This window comes from Ambystoma mexicanum, chromosome 9 (genome assembly GCF_040938575.1).
Source record: "Ambystoma mexicanum isolate Mex_15411 chromosome 9, UKY_AmexF1_1, whole genome shotgun sequence".
Classification (NCBI taxonomy): Eukaryota; Metazoa; Chordata; class Amphibia; order Caudata; family Ambystomatidae; genus Ambystoma; species Ambystoma mexicanum.
Genome location: NC_090931.1, coordinates 1,289,946,404 through 1,289,961,364, shown reverse-complemented (window position 1 = coordinate 1,289,961,364; position 14,961 = coordinate 1,289,946,404). Strand labels below are relative to the sequence as shown.

At 45.4% G+C, this 14,961-nt stretch overlaps 1 protein-coding gene across 3 annotated transcripts in view; it reads left to right on the top strand.

The window, feature by feature from the left end:
* LOC138489070 (glycerol-3-phosphate dehydrogenase 1-like protein) overlaps window positions 1–14,961 on the top strand; it is a 278,084-nt gene that overhangs the window by 97,870 nt on the left and 165,253 nt on the right. For all 3 annotated transcript variants that reach the window (XM_069616636.1, XM_069616634.1, XM_069616635.1), the window contains exon 3: window positions 14,636–14,776. In XM_069616636.1, the coding sequence (XP_069472737.1) occupies window positions 14,636–14,776 (141 nt within the window). The remainder of the gene's footprint in view (window positions 1–14,635; window positions 14,777–14,961) is intronic.

Here is a 14,961-nt window from a genome sequence, read left to right as displayed (position 1 = left end):
AAACAGTGAAAAGCAAAGTGCCAGGGACGTTTCACCACTGGAGGAGAAAGATGGGTCGTTGAACCAACTAGAAAAAGGAGTAAGGGAAGAGCCGGAGACATCCAAGTCACCACTCCTCCTAACGACTTCACAAGAAACGGCGACGCCTAATGGCGATTTGCATCCCAAAACCGACACAGAAAAGAGAAAAGAGGGGGAGAAACTGGATAATTCGATTGCCAGGGAGCAGGAAAAATCAATAATCCAACTGGAAATAGAAAGTCCATATGAAAAATCGGACACCGGGGATGAAGTAGAAGTCTCTGGTGGCACACCAACAGGGACGGACAAGTCAACTAAAACATCGCTGGAAGGAGATACCACATCATCTTCACAGCCTGATAAGGAGGTATGTTTGAACCAGATTACGTAACACCTACTAAACCATTTCAGGAGCCCGATTCGAAACTAATCGATGGGACTAGACGGGAACGTCATCTGAGCAAGATGGAGAAAAATATATATTCAGTAGACCTACCAACCACGTCCAACTTGACAATATCAGTTCAGGCTCAAATGAAGAAACATTTGCAGCACCATCATCAAAACCCGTGGGGCCATGAACCACTTAGCCCCCGACTGGATATGACGGGGAACCGAAGGTGCTCACTGGACATAGCTGGACCGTTAAAAAATCAGGGGGGAAATATGACAACAATTATAACTGATGCCCCAACAAGGAGATCCTCAATGCAACAACACTCATCAAATCCAGCGGAACATTTAAACAAAAAGATTGATCCACTCTCCATTATGTCATCGGTAAACATAGCACTCTCTCCATTTATGAGCTCTATGAAGCCATCGCTGACTCATTGAAGGACCACACCAGTATTCAAGCAATGATGTATAGCAAAGTCATCTTTTTAGAAGCCTACATCATGGCCGTAGAAGCAAGAAAAACAAACAACCGAGAAGCGAACCAAGACTCATCAGTTACACCTAAACAAGCATGCCGGAAAGGTGAGGCTCAGACAGTAGCGAGAAAAACTATAGAGACTCAAACAATTACCATGATAGATTTAACAGCAAGTAAATCATTAGTAGAAGATGCTACCAAAGTAGCAGAGACGAACACCCAACCAGGCCATCCAGACACTATACTGAATTCAAATAAACCAGAAATTATAATTGAAGTGCCAGGAGGAAAATTTCAAGGGCGAAAAACCGTCCAAAAAAAAACGGGAATAAAGACACTGTCACCTAGGCTGGCCAAGCCTGGTACTCAATTATTAGAAGCGATTTTTCAAGTTTTTAAGCGGCCAGTAAACCACAAAGACAAAGTATGTCTTGGGGAGAGATCAGATTCAAATATAGAACACAGGAAAAGACAAGAAAGCTCGGAAACGAACAAGACACCATCACCTAATGACGACTAATGATTTTCTGGCAAACGAGGAATTGATGAACCTGAGTCAATATGTGTCGGAAGACTCTACATCAGGTATGAGCCCAAAGAAAACTTCTAATATTTCGAATCCACAATCTGCCAGCAAAACAAATAAAGCAGATAACAACATAGAGGTAAATTCACAAAGAAATGAACAACGCCAAAAACAAAAAATGGGAAAGATCAGCAGTCAAAACAAAAAAGAAACCCAGGTAACTGAAACTTTGAGACAACATTTTTTAAAACAAATGATGGAACAAAAAAGGAGAGAGAAAGGGGTAGATCAAGAACACCGGAAAATCGGAGTGGCAGAAACTTAGAGAAGGTAGTTCATTATTCCCATGCAAGATCAGAGGCCCGTGAGGGTGAACGTTCCAACCGGATACAGCGTGATGACTTTCAGTATCGCCAAGATGAGCAAGAGAGTAAAAGTAAAAGCTCAAGAGGGCATACGCCAATTCGCGTCTACACGAAACCCAAACATGGCAAATGTGGAGAAAATGAAAAGACCTCTGCGAATTCATCAAGGGTCTCAGGGGAAATGAGTTCGCAGTACAGAGCTAGGACCAAATGGTCTAATCAAAAATCAAGGAAATGGGATCAAGCGAAATGGCAGATTAAATTAACGCAAGTGGAAGAAAATGAGGACAAGGTAACACTAAATAGAAATTCGGTGTTAAAATTGTTCAAACACATCCGAAACTTAAAATATATCAAATCAGAAGAGTTACTTGTGGTAGAGCCAAGCCATAGAAACACCAAGGCCAGAACTTACTTGCATATAGCGTCAACGAAGCTAAAAAACACCTTCCTTGAAAATAAAAGAGAATTAGAAAATATGGGATACGACCTAAGAGTGTATTCGGTGACGCAGATAGGGCAGAACCACGAAAGTAAAGAAAGGAAGAGGAAAGAATCTCCGGACATAAAGTCGAATAAACAGCGGAATTTCAATTTTCAAACAAAGAAAAGCCAAATGCTATACCACATGTGTCCACCACCACTGAAAATGTGACCCCCAGTGTAAAATCTGTGATTAACAATTCTTCTACCACCACTTTGAATGCTAGTGTGCCAAATGCTATACGACATGTGTCCACCACCACTGAAAATGTGACCCCCAGTGTAAAATCTGTGATTTGCATCTCCCCTAACACCCAGAGCTCAACCCCCCCCCTCCACCAAACCCTCTCTCATCATGAACCCCCTCTCAGGCACTACTGAACCCCACATGAAATGCGCCATGATTAACGCCAGGTCCATCAATGCCCACGCCCTAGACATACATGACCTCCTAACCTCCCACAACCTAGATCTACTCATGATCTCAGAAACATGGCTACATGAGGCCTCCGGCCCGGCACTATCCCTCGCCCTACCCCCTGGCTATTCCATAACTAGACAAGACCGCCTCTCCAAAGGTGGAGGTGTAGCAATTATTGCCAGAGACTCGCTCTCTATCAGAAAGATAGAGAAATCCCTGACCAACAACAACAGCGACTACCTCCAAGTTAAAATAACCCTCTCTCCCCATTGCACCATTACTGTGCACACCATTTACCGCCCCCCCAGGCCCAACAGGAGACTTCCAAGCCTCTCTCATCCACCTCCTCTCTGACAACCTCAAAAAACAGTCTAAAGCCATTTTCCTCGGGGACGTCAATCTAGGGCTCCGGGATAGTAAAGACGTAGCAGCCAAATCCCTTGACTCTGCCCTCAATGCTCTAGGCTACAAGAACACCATCCTTAGCCCTACTCACACTCAAGGCAGAACGCTTGACTGGATAGCACAGCATAACTGCCCACTCATCATTACAGGTAACAATCCCACCCCGTGGTCCGACCACCACATCATCACCTTTAGCATCCTCACCACTAGCTCCCCTGCTGCCCCCTTGCCCCAACCGCTCCCTCCTTGCCTCACCAGAAGCTCCCGCCAGCTCACCAAGGAAAGGCTACTGCCCTTCCTCCAAGGCCCAGCCTTCAGACCACCTTTTTCATCAGACCCAGAAACACTCGCAACAACCTATGATACTGCCATTAAAGCAGCTATCAACTCCATTGCCCCTCTCAAACCACGCAAATCCAAACCCACTACCCATTCCAACTCTTGGTTCACACCTGAGCTCCTCACACTCCGCAACGAGAAAAAAGCTGCACTCACACAGTGGCAAACGTCCCACTCTGAAAAAGACAAGATGTTCTTTAAAGCCCTATCCACCAAATACAAAAAGGCAATCACCCAAGCAAAGGCCAAATCCTTTGAATCCAGAATCTCGGAAGCCCAATCTAGCACCAAAGAAATATTCGCCATTTTCAGAGAGCTCGAGACACCCACTCCCGCCCCCCAGAATCTCACCAAAGACAAAGACTGGTGTGACAAAATACAAACGGCCATGCAAACCAAATTAAGCCTCCTCAAAAGCAAAATACTAGCCACTAAACAAGCCCTACCCAGTAGCCATATCCCTATCCCGTCACACGCCACGGATCCCCCCCTACCCTTCTCCTTCAAAACCATCCAAGAAAAAGACATCATTAACATTATGAGGAACATCAAGCCCTCTAACTGCAAAGGTGATGCATGCCCAGCCTCCATTATCAAAGACTGCACGGAAGCGCTAGCGCCCTTCCTAACAGCCTTCGTTAATGCCTCCTTTACCACAGGGAAAGTCCCCGCCTCCCTCAAGGAAGCTTGGGTCCGACCTCTCTTGAAAAAACCAACTCTCGATCCCACCTCCCCCAACAACTACAGACCTATCACCACTGTCCCATTCCTCCTCAAAATATTGGACAAAGCAGCCTACTTGCAGGTCCAGCATTTCATTGAAGAGAACAAACTCCTTGGACTCCGCCAATCTGGCTTCTGCCCTAGACACGGGACCGAAACCGCCCTACTTGACTTGAAGAACCAAATGGACGATGCTAGAGACATGGGTAAACCAGCACTTCTCCTACTCCTTGACCTATCTGCAGCATTTGACCTCGTGGATCATGGCGTCCTTTGCCACCACCTTTCCTCCACCGCCAAATTCTCCCCAGAGGCCACATCTTGGATCACCTCCTTCTTACAAGACAGAACTATGCAAGTATTCTCTGACCTAGCCGCCGCATCCCCAACTACTATACTTTGTGGTGTACCCCAAGGCTCCTGTCTCTCCCCCACCCTATACAACATCTTCACACGACCCCTCTTCCTCATCCTCGACGCTATGGGCATCTCATACACCAACTACGCCGACGACACCCAGATCCTCCTCACTCTCACAGGTATCTATGACACCGACTCCCTGACCCTCAACAACCTCTACAACACCATCCAAGCCTGGATGGCCGACAACGGACTATGCCTCAACTCTGACAAGACGGAACTCCTCCTGGTAGGTTCCCCCGACACGCTAAAAAACCTAGATGTCCAATTTAGCCACTTCACCATTGACTCCATTAAAATCCCGGTCTCCGATTCTGTCAAAACTCTGGGAGTCTACCTGGACTCCAGCCTATCCATGGATAGACAAGTCAACGCAATAGCATCCGCAGCTGCATATCATGCTAAACTTATCAACGCAATCAGGCCCTTTCTATCCAAAGAGAACTGCACCAACATAGCCAGAGCCATCACCGGCTCCAGGCTAGACTACTGCAATGTACTCTTTCTTGGAACCTCCAACAAAAACTTAGCGAGACTACAAGTAATACAGAACAATGCTCTCCGGGCAGCCCAAGGCATTGCTAAAAGAGAACACATCTCTGAAGCCAGGAAACTAGCCCACTGGCTCCCAATAAAGGAAAGGATCTTATTCAAAGCCCTGACACTGACCCACAAGTGCATTCACTTCACTGCTCCTGCCTACCTTTCTCAAAGGATCCACCCTGTCTCCACCACCAGGCCAACCAGATCCCCGTACACCAACATGCTCTCTGTGCCACTAGTGAAAAGAGTAAAAGCGGGTGGGTCCAGCTTCCCCTACCTCGCGCCCACCCTCTGGAATGCCCTACCTCCCACCATCCGTGGCGAGGACTCCCTCACCACCTTCCGCAAAACACTGAAAACTACCCTCTTCACATAAGGACCGACACATCAGCACAAATACTTATCATTTAGGTTTGTAATTATAGCCCAAATGCTATATTTGTAACAACAGTATGATTTCCTGTACTACTCATAATTTGTCAACAATCGCTATCATATGTACCATGTAACTAAGTTATTGCAAGTAACAGCGCCTCAATGCCCCTGGGCTGCTTGCGCGCTATATAAATTTAAATAAATAAATAAATAAATAAATAAATACAAGTCCCGGAGTAAAGGAAAAGACGCGAGTAATGCAAAAGCGAGAAGGGCAAAAGCCATTGAGCCCGAAGGAAACCATCCACCACGGAAGAAGTGAGAGAGAAGATAAGAGACAAATTTATAGTGTCAGGGAAACATCCTCTCAAAAGGAACAAAATCAGGAACAAAAACAAGAAGATACAAGAAAGACCCATAGAGTTAGGAAAACAACAGCCCAAAAGGAACAAAATCAGGAACAACAACAAAACAAAACCGAGAACGAACTTCCACCAAAATGTGTCCCAATGAAAGGAATATGGTCCTGGTTGCCAAAAGCGTTAACAGAAAAGAAGCAAAAATAGCAGTTTATTGGAGACGAGCACATTCAACGAGGAAAATGTAATTTAGGACAACAGAAGCAGTCCATAAAAATGTGCTTGTGGAACACGAGAGGACATCTTCATCTTCTATCTGCAAGTGACATGATTTTGGGAGCATATGACCTAATATGCCTTCAGGCGACCTGGTTGTGTGAACCACCCTCCATGAGGGGATTTGATTTAATCCTGGCACCCGCTAAGCAGGGTCGTTTGGGAAGACCATCTTCAGGGCTTCTGATTGCCTGTAAAAATGGATGCAGGATCAGACTAGAAGAGACATTGATCAGTAACCTTGCTATATTGATGGTGAAAGCCTCATGGACCCGCAAGACAAATAACAAGGAGGGTTATTGGAAAACACCATTAATAATAGCAAACGTCTATTGGAATCCAGCGGCCACAGAAACAACTACCTTCCAGGGACTGGAAATAGACAAGTAAATAGATCACCGGGAGAACAGCGTGGTGAACTATGGACCCGTCTGATGGAATCGAGAAATTTACACAATTTACATGAAGCCTTCCCAGACCCAAAGCGTCTCCCATCATGGGAAAGAAACAATTCAAAGGGAACAATAGACCACATGTTTGTTACAGAACCGATTTTGGCCATAACGAAAGATTTTGGAATAATTGCAACAAGTGCCAGTGACCATAATCCGCTCTCAACCACTTGGGAGGCATCAAGCCCCTCGAACGACCATATGGAAGCCAACATTGTAATCAATGGACAAGGAAATCGTCTAAAACTATCAAAGGAGCACATCGTGGAAATAGAGAACAGATTTAATTCCATGACGGAGATAGGGGATGCGAATAAAGCTAACTATATCCCGCTTCTAACGAAGTACAAAAAAACTGCATTTGTAAAAAAGTTCGGCGGAAATCCACCAAAACATGTGTTCGATAAATCTCAGGTGGAGAAACGCTGTATCCTTCGAAAATTCAACGTAGAGCAAAAACAAAAGATACACCTGCGGCATACGAAGAAGCAGTGGCGGCAGCAAAACACTACAAATCCTGGGTAAGAGGACACAGGTTAAAACTCTTATCAACAAGACTCAGAAAACATCTTAAAAATTATAGGTGGGAGAAACACAAGGGAATTTTGGAGCACTTTGAGAGCCACGACGGATGTACAAGAAAAATCCTTAATAAGTGAGGTTGGTGAAGTTACATGGGTAAAACACTTCAAAACAATGTATTTGGCTCCAACGAAACCCACTACCAAACATTTTGGATGTGAGCCTGGTCTGGCCCATGGCTAAAAGTGGATGATCGTGAGGAGATCCGACTAAAGATCTTAAGTTTAAAGAACTTAGCCCCAGGGCCCGATGGGGTCACTAACGTGGATTTAAAAAGAAACCCTGAAGAGTGGGCAAGTTTACTGAGTAAAATCTTCAGAAAATGCTCGGATTTGAGAACCATACCGCCGTCCTGGAAATCAGCAACAGTGGTACCAATTTTCAAAAAAGGTGATAAAAAGGACCCAGCGAATTATAGACCAATCGCGTTGCTTGATGTCATAGGGAAAGTGTTTGGATCAATGTTGTTAGATCACTTTAAGCTATGGGCAGCAAACGCTCCATGCGAAGACCCGTTTCAAACGGGATTTAAGAAAAATATGGGTACGACGGCCAACATTCTACTTCTTTCCGTGCTGAAAAACAAAGTCCTGGAAGGTGGTCCAAACATTTTTGCTGCATTCATCGACCTGACCCAGGCCTTTGACCGCATAGACAGGTCCAGGCTCTGGTCAAAACTGGAGGCGTGGGATTGTCCAGCTACCCTGCTAAATCCAATTAAGGCACTGTACACAGACACCAACATGCGGATCCGTTTGGACCAAAACGGATTACTATCAAACCCGATATCAACAGCAAGAGGTGTGAAACAGGGGTGTCCATTGGCCCCGGCCTTGTTCTTGGCATTCATTGGCGACATAAATAGCTCAGATACAGCAACACGATCTTTTCCACCAAAACTCTGCAAAACGCCTATAACGAGGCTCCTTTACGCGGACGACCTAGTCCTTTTGGACTACACTCCCGTGGGATTACAGAGACAAATGGCAAGTTTGCAGAGTTATATGCAAGAAAATATGCTGGAAATTAACGTTAAAAAAACAAAACTGCTGAGATTCGAGACGTCGACCAGAAAAAGAAAAGGAACATGCTTAAATCTTGAGGGCAAGCCGATTGAAACAGTCTTTGACTTCAAATATCTAGGAGTCACATTAGACAGCACAAAACAAGATAAAGCTATGCAAACATCATTAATAGCGGAAGTAAATAAAATGGCAGCCCAAGCCAGGGCCATAGATAGAAAGTTTGGCAGATACTCGCTGATGCCAGTGCGAGAATTTTATAAGAAAAAGGTGATGCCAACACTATCATATGGAGGTGACGCCATGATAAACTTGCCATTGGATATCTGGACCAAAATGGAGGCAAAGTTTTGGAGGAAAGTCCTCACGTTGCCGAACTCAACACCTGGTGCTTCAATTCGTAAAGAGCTTAGTTTGCCGTCCCTTAAAAGCTCTGTGGAACAGGCGAAATTGATGCTTTACAGGAAATGCCGGATTGCGGAGCCTCCATCAATTTATAATTTGATAAATCAGGAAATTGAACGAGTAACTACCGGAAGCCTAATGAAATGGAAAAAAGATAACATCCGAGTGTTGGAACAAATACAGGAGAATGAAGATTCACTAATCACCAATCCGAAAAAAGTCCTCAAAAAATTACGAGAATATGATTGGATAGTAACTTTGGAAATCGCAGGAAAAAATAAATTAACTACACACCTGCAGCCAAATGTTAAAAGATTAAACGAATTACAAGAATATATCAAAAAATTCCCTTGCAGGAAGGGGAGAGACATGTTGTTACGTGCTCGCCTCAACCTTCTGCCTACAAACGAGATCTTGGCAATAAGAGGCAAAGCCGCATCAAACTTTTGTTGTTTTTGCAATGCGCAAGAAATAGAGTCGATACGACATTTACTTCTAAAATGTGCCGCAAACCAACAAGTAAGAAGTCCTTACTTAAGACATATTTTTTCGTACTTTATTATAGCTGATGAAGATACTTGTTGCGCTCGCTTAATGGGAGGAGACAAGACAAAATGGCAGATAGCTACGTACAAAATATTTGAATCAGTAAATCTGCCACGGACATAGCCCGCGACAAGGGCACATTTTAGTGAGACCATCCGTTTTATGTGAATTTTATGACAAAATGTCATTTTGTAAAAATCTTTTTGATTAAATACAAATAAAAAAAAAATCTATGGAGATGGAAAAAGATGTCCAATTTGTGGGAGAAGGGAGAAGTGAGTGGGCAAACAAAATTGTACATATTGTGGGAGATATAGAGAACGATGACGAAGAAGAGTATGTGCCCCCAGAAGTGGAAATTGTAGTGGCGGGGTGGGGTGTCTTGTGAAAGCATTAGTGGACTCTGGATCTCCATATACCATCATTTCAGAAGGCAAATACAAGGAAATCTGGGGTGACAAAAGCCACATAATACACGAAACTGACATAATGAAAGAGCATATGGAGGGGGGAGGATTGACAAAGGTTTTGTGTGGGGGGACATTGCGTATGGTGACAAGAACATAAGAGTAAAAATGTACGTGGCTGCCAAACGTGATTGGTTATTAGGTTGGCGGCATCAAGGGAAATTGGGCCTCGAGCTACATCTGGGTAAACAGATGCAGGTCAGAGCAGTATAGGTAAACAGTGCAGGAAACTTGCAAAAGAGGTGGGAATCAGGTTTAAGAAGGTGTTTGGGCATGGCATAGATAAACGTAAGGAAAATTGCCACATGACTGAGTTGTCTGCCCATGCTACACCATCTCTGCACAAAGTACGCAACCTTCCATTGGGTGTGAGGGAGAAAGTGAGGGAGGAAGTGTAGGGTCTATGTGAGCAAGGCATAATCAAACCTATTGAAAGCAGTGAAAGGTTGGCCCCAATTGTGGCCACGCAACGCCCGGATGGTCGCATTGGACTATGTGTGGATTTAAGGGACCTCAATCAATCTATTTGGGTCAGTAGACACCCATTTCCTAAGATCAATGAGATACTTATAACTATGGAGGAGGCAGAATGGTACACAACTCTGGATCTTTCATTTGAATATTACCAGATTGACTTACACACTTCATCTCGCACCTTAACGGCTTTCATCACCCCGAGGGGTGCTTACCAATTTAGAAGGATGCCATTCGGGTTAGCATCGGCATCTGCCATATTTCAAAAGATAATGGAGGATATGCTGAGGGATATTCCGAGACTGAAGTGTTTTCAGGATGACATATTAATCGGGGCAAAGAATGAAAGTGAACATGATGCCAGAGTATATGAAGTATTAAGGAGACCGGAGAATGGGGTGTGGCTAAATGGCCACGGGATAGGTTGAGGTTCCTAGGTGCTCCTGTCGATCCGCCGATGATCAGTGGAATAACATACTTTAAACACTGGCTGTAACGTGTTCAATGGCATTTGCAAGTGCATGAACACAAGAGGTATGCTGCGGTTGAAAAGCTGAAGAAAATCGCAGCATGTAAAGTCAGCAGCGAGCTGGAAGAGTTTGGGGAGGTCGGCTTGTGAATACATCAAGATGGCGACCCGAGAACAAAGAGATTCGCAGAAGGATGGCCGCGCTGCAATATGAAGAGCTGGCTGCGTTATAAGCGCGGCAAGACCAGGAGTGAAAGTGTGTGGAACGGTGGTACGGAACACTGGAAAGGCATGGAGGAACGAAGCTCTGCAGTGCAGGAGGGATTACAGCGGCGTGAGGAAGAGTCTGCTGGAAGCCTGCAACACGGCAAGCACCCGAGAGGTGCAGTTGCGACACTGGTGTGCTGCACGGCCGTGCAGGACAGGATTAACTTCGCCGGGGGGAAAAACAATTAAAAAAATAAATAAATAAAGAAGAAAGTGGTAATCAAGTGCTGGGCTCTGAAGGATCGTAAGACTGGAGGCCCTCAGAGATTTGTGGAACGTTGAAGAGCCGCAGCCCGAACAACAGGCTACGGCACACCAAAACGTCACCTCACAGCTGTTGATATGCGAGGGGACAGACATCCAAGCAGCGGAACCCCTCAGATGCGGGGGAATGTTACTATGAAACTTTCATAGTGGGAGTAAACACTGGAGTTGGTAACGAATGGAAAACGTAACTAACAAAGAGCGAGGATACAATGTGGCCAGTAGTAAGCAGCTGAGAATGGGCCAAGTGTCATGGAGACGGAGTGACTGGCATCCATATACAGATACAGGATTTGGTGAGTCTCGACATTGAACGGATGCATCACAAGCTGGCCACACAGAGGAACCCAGGAGGGAGACAGTGACACGTGGAGCTTACAAGAAGGCGCCACACTGAAGACATATAGGGCAAGCCCTGGAACAAGAGAGGGCACACAAGAAGAATAAGAGTCCTACACACCAAGGCGGAGACACATGGTAGAGCGCCTGGGGGCTGGATACATGGACTGAGTAGAGCCCAGGGGTGGGTAAACAGGTAGAACTGCCCATAGAGGGCCATCGGATTGGGGAGCACACTCTACTGGGGAACATCACAGGTGTGCAGTAACCCGGAGGCTGTCCGCAAAGCTCACCTGCTCTGTAGCTGCCACTGAACATACCAGGTGAGGTGTGCGCCTGTTGTTATGCAACAACAGGGGCGGAACAGATACACGAGCAGCTCCCAGCTGGTGCAGAGCCTAACTGCACAGAGTAGGGCTTGTGTGACGTAGCGCCAGGGAGGACAATTCCCAAGAACTGGCTTACACGAAGATATTAAGGAGGAAGACGAGGAAGCAAGCGGAGACGGATGGACTTGGCACACAGTGGCAGAAACAAACCCTCACCATAATAGGTAAGCACAGGCGAAGGAATGCACAAACAATGAAGGTGCAAGTATAAGGACCAACTAGACGGAACCTGAAGTGCCGCTATGCCCAGAGTAGACACACCTGCAGCAGAGTGATCTCTAGGGTCTGCACCATGAAAACGGAAGCAGAAGAAGAGCTGCAGTATGGGGGGGCGTGGCAATGGCAACAAAGACAAGTAAGAATAAAGGGAAACAGCCATTGATTGAAGCATTCGCCAAATCTGCACAGATGACAGAGGGCACGAAAATGACGACGCAGGACACTTGTGCTAGTGAAACACCTGGACACATGGACCAGCAAATACTAGAAGCAATAGCAGAGCTGAAAGCGACGATGGAATCCAAAATGGATGCAATGAACATAGACATAAACTTCCTGAAACAAGATGTCAGAGTATTGTTGGAACTCACCGGGACACTGGAGAAAGACGTGAAAGCCAATAGGAATAGTTGCAAGGAACACTCACAAGATGTAGACGTGCTGAAACAGCAGGTGCGAAATCTCAAAAACAGGGCGGAGGAAGCAGAAGGATGGGCGCGAAGGAATAATGTGTGGATAATTGGTCTCCAGGAAGGTGAGGAAGGACCAAACCTGACTATGTGGAGGACATGCTTTTGCAGGAAATCAGGTCGGGGAAGCTCACCCAAGGGTTTACAGTAGAGAGAGCACATCGAGCCTTGACAAGGAGACCGGGACACCCAGATCGCCGCCACAACCGATAATTGCTAAGATACTAAATTATAAAGACCGGGAGAGAATATTGGAACACTTTCGAAAAGGAGGAACGATCCACCGAGTGTCAGCGTCCATCACAGCTTACCCGGATTATACCTTTTTGGTACAAAAGCAGAGAATGGGCTATGGTGCTGTTAAAAGGAGGTTACGTGCAGCTAACCTCGGATATATGTTGCGGTACTCGGCGAAGATGAAGGTACTGCATAATGATTGTGCGGTCTTCTTCGAGACCCCCAAAGATGTGAATACGTGGATGGACTCACACAACATGCCGATCGAGAAAGATGATCGGAAAGGACAGAGAAGTGATAAGTGATGCTGCATTTTAACATTAATGTACAGTAGAAATAAGTGGGCTGATGCATACCGACCTGATAGAGACACTTCAGCATTGGAATCATGTATAATATTATTGTTGCTAAGTGCAGGAAGCACAAGAGTGGCTTAGTTAGAAGCTGTGCTAGGAATCACGCTATCGACCCACTTAGAATAGTTTAGTTAGGATCCCAGTAGTTTAGTATCCTCCCGCTGCCTTCCGAGTACCGGCAATGGGCCGAGAAAGGAACGAGATGCGGAGAAGCCTGAGATTCATTATTGGAGCTTGGGAAATGTTGGGAACGGGGAAGAAGGAGGGGTGGGAGTTGGGGTAGTTCAGGGGAAGTTGGCCTATAGTGATTCACAAGGGAGGGCAGATGGAAGGGCGAGGAGAGGGACGAGAGGTGTTGAGACAAGAGAACATGGGGGAACTTAAGATAGTACGGTGTACGGCCGTGCCTGCGCTCGTGATATAACGTGTGAAATAAATACAAACAACGTTATTGATCGAGCACACAATAACAATACACACACCACACAATGATTTTCTTCACTGAGGGAAGAATGAGCACGCGCTCAGAGCACAAACAGGGTTTACTAATAAAAAAAGCTAAAGAAACTTAGCAACCATGGAAAATGGAAGGAGCTCCTTTGCAAATGAAGGAGGCGAAGAAAGGGCTGCCACCAGGTAACTATAAAGAAAAAAAACCCTGAAGAGCTGCGACAGGCACCTCAGGTTAATCTGCACTGTCGCATAAAACTGGACATTATTGGTAGTATTCTTTCTGAGCAACCGGATTGGTTAAGGCACATCCCTCAGGTGAACAGGGGTGAGGTAGGAGGCTTATCCTTTCATTTTGTTAAAAATAGTTTTTGCAAAGGAACACTTAAATGCATTGGGCCTCATTATGAGGTTGATGGTGCTGGAAGAATTGGCAGTAATGCAGCAGTAATTCTTTTACTGCTGCATTACCGCCACATTCCTGCACCTACAACTTTGGAGGTAAAGTGGAGGAAAAATCTCAAGAAAAAAGTTGGAGCTAAATCCTCCATTTACTGTGAAAACTGTGAAATCATAGGCATTATAGCAGTAATTCCACCAAAATCCCCATGAGTCCTATGGACGCCATAAATGGGGACTAACACCATCATACCGTCACTTGTAATCAACCAGGCCGAGTGGCGGTAACAGTAAATCCACTTGGTGGTATTTCAGCAGATTTACTATCGCAATGCCGCCAAACTCGTAATGAGGCCCAATATATTGCAACTGCGTGCCTTCTGCTTGCTGTAATGAGATGAACACAACTTTTTCTTCACAGGGCACATAACACATCAGCAGTGTCCATGCTTGTCACTTCTGTCAAGTTATAACAGCTAATGAGCCTGTTTTTACCCGAGTCACATGTGCTTTCCGCTATGGTGCAATGGGCGAAGTATAAATGGATATTTTGAAACATTATACACATATGGAGTTTGTATTTCTTCATATACATAGTGGTGGCACATTGCCTACATACCATAACCAACTTGCATGTAAATTGCCTACCTAATCCTCTGAAAATGCTGATCCCCTTTCCTTAATTCTGTTGTCAGGTTGCTGTGCCGGATGTTGTGGAAGCTGCTGCCAGCGCAGATATCCTTGTTTTTGTCCTGCCACATCAGTTCATCGGCCGGATCTGTGCTCAACTGGTTGGCCACGTGAAAGGCGGAGCCTTCGGAATTTCTCTCATCAAGGTAATGCGTCATCCTGCACATGCCGTGTGTGCTCATTTTTCAGAATGGTGAAAGAGCAGAGTTTTTTAATAGTGTGCGCAAGTCGTTTTTTCTAACACACCATGCCCACCACCATGACATGCTTGAGAGAATTCAGGGAGCAGGTTTTGTGTATTGAGAGACAGATGTCTGGGTTGAATGACCTG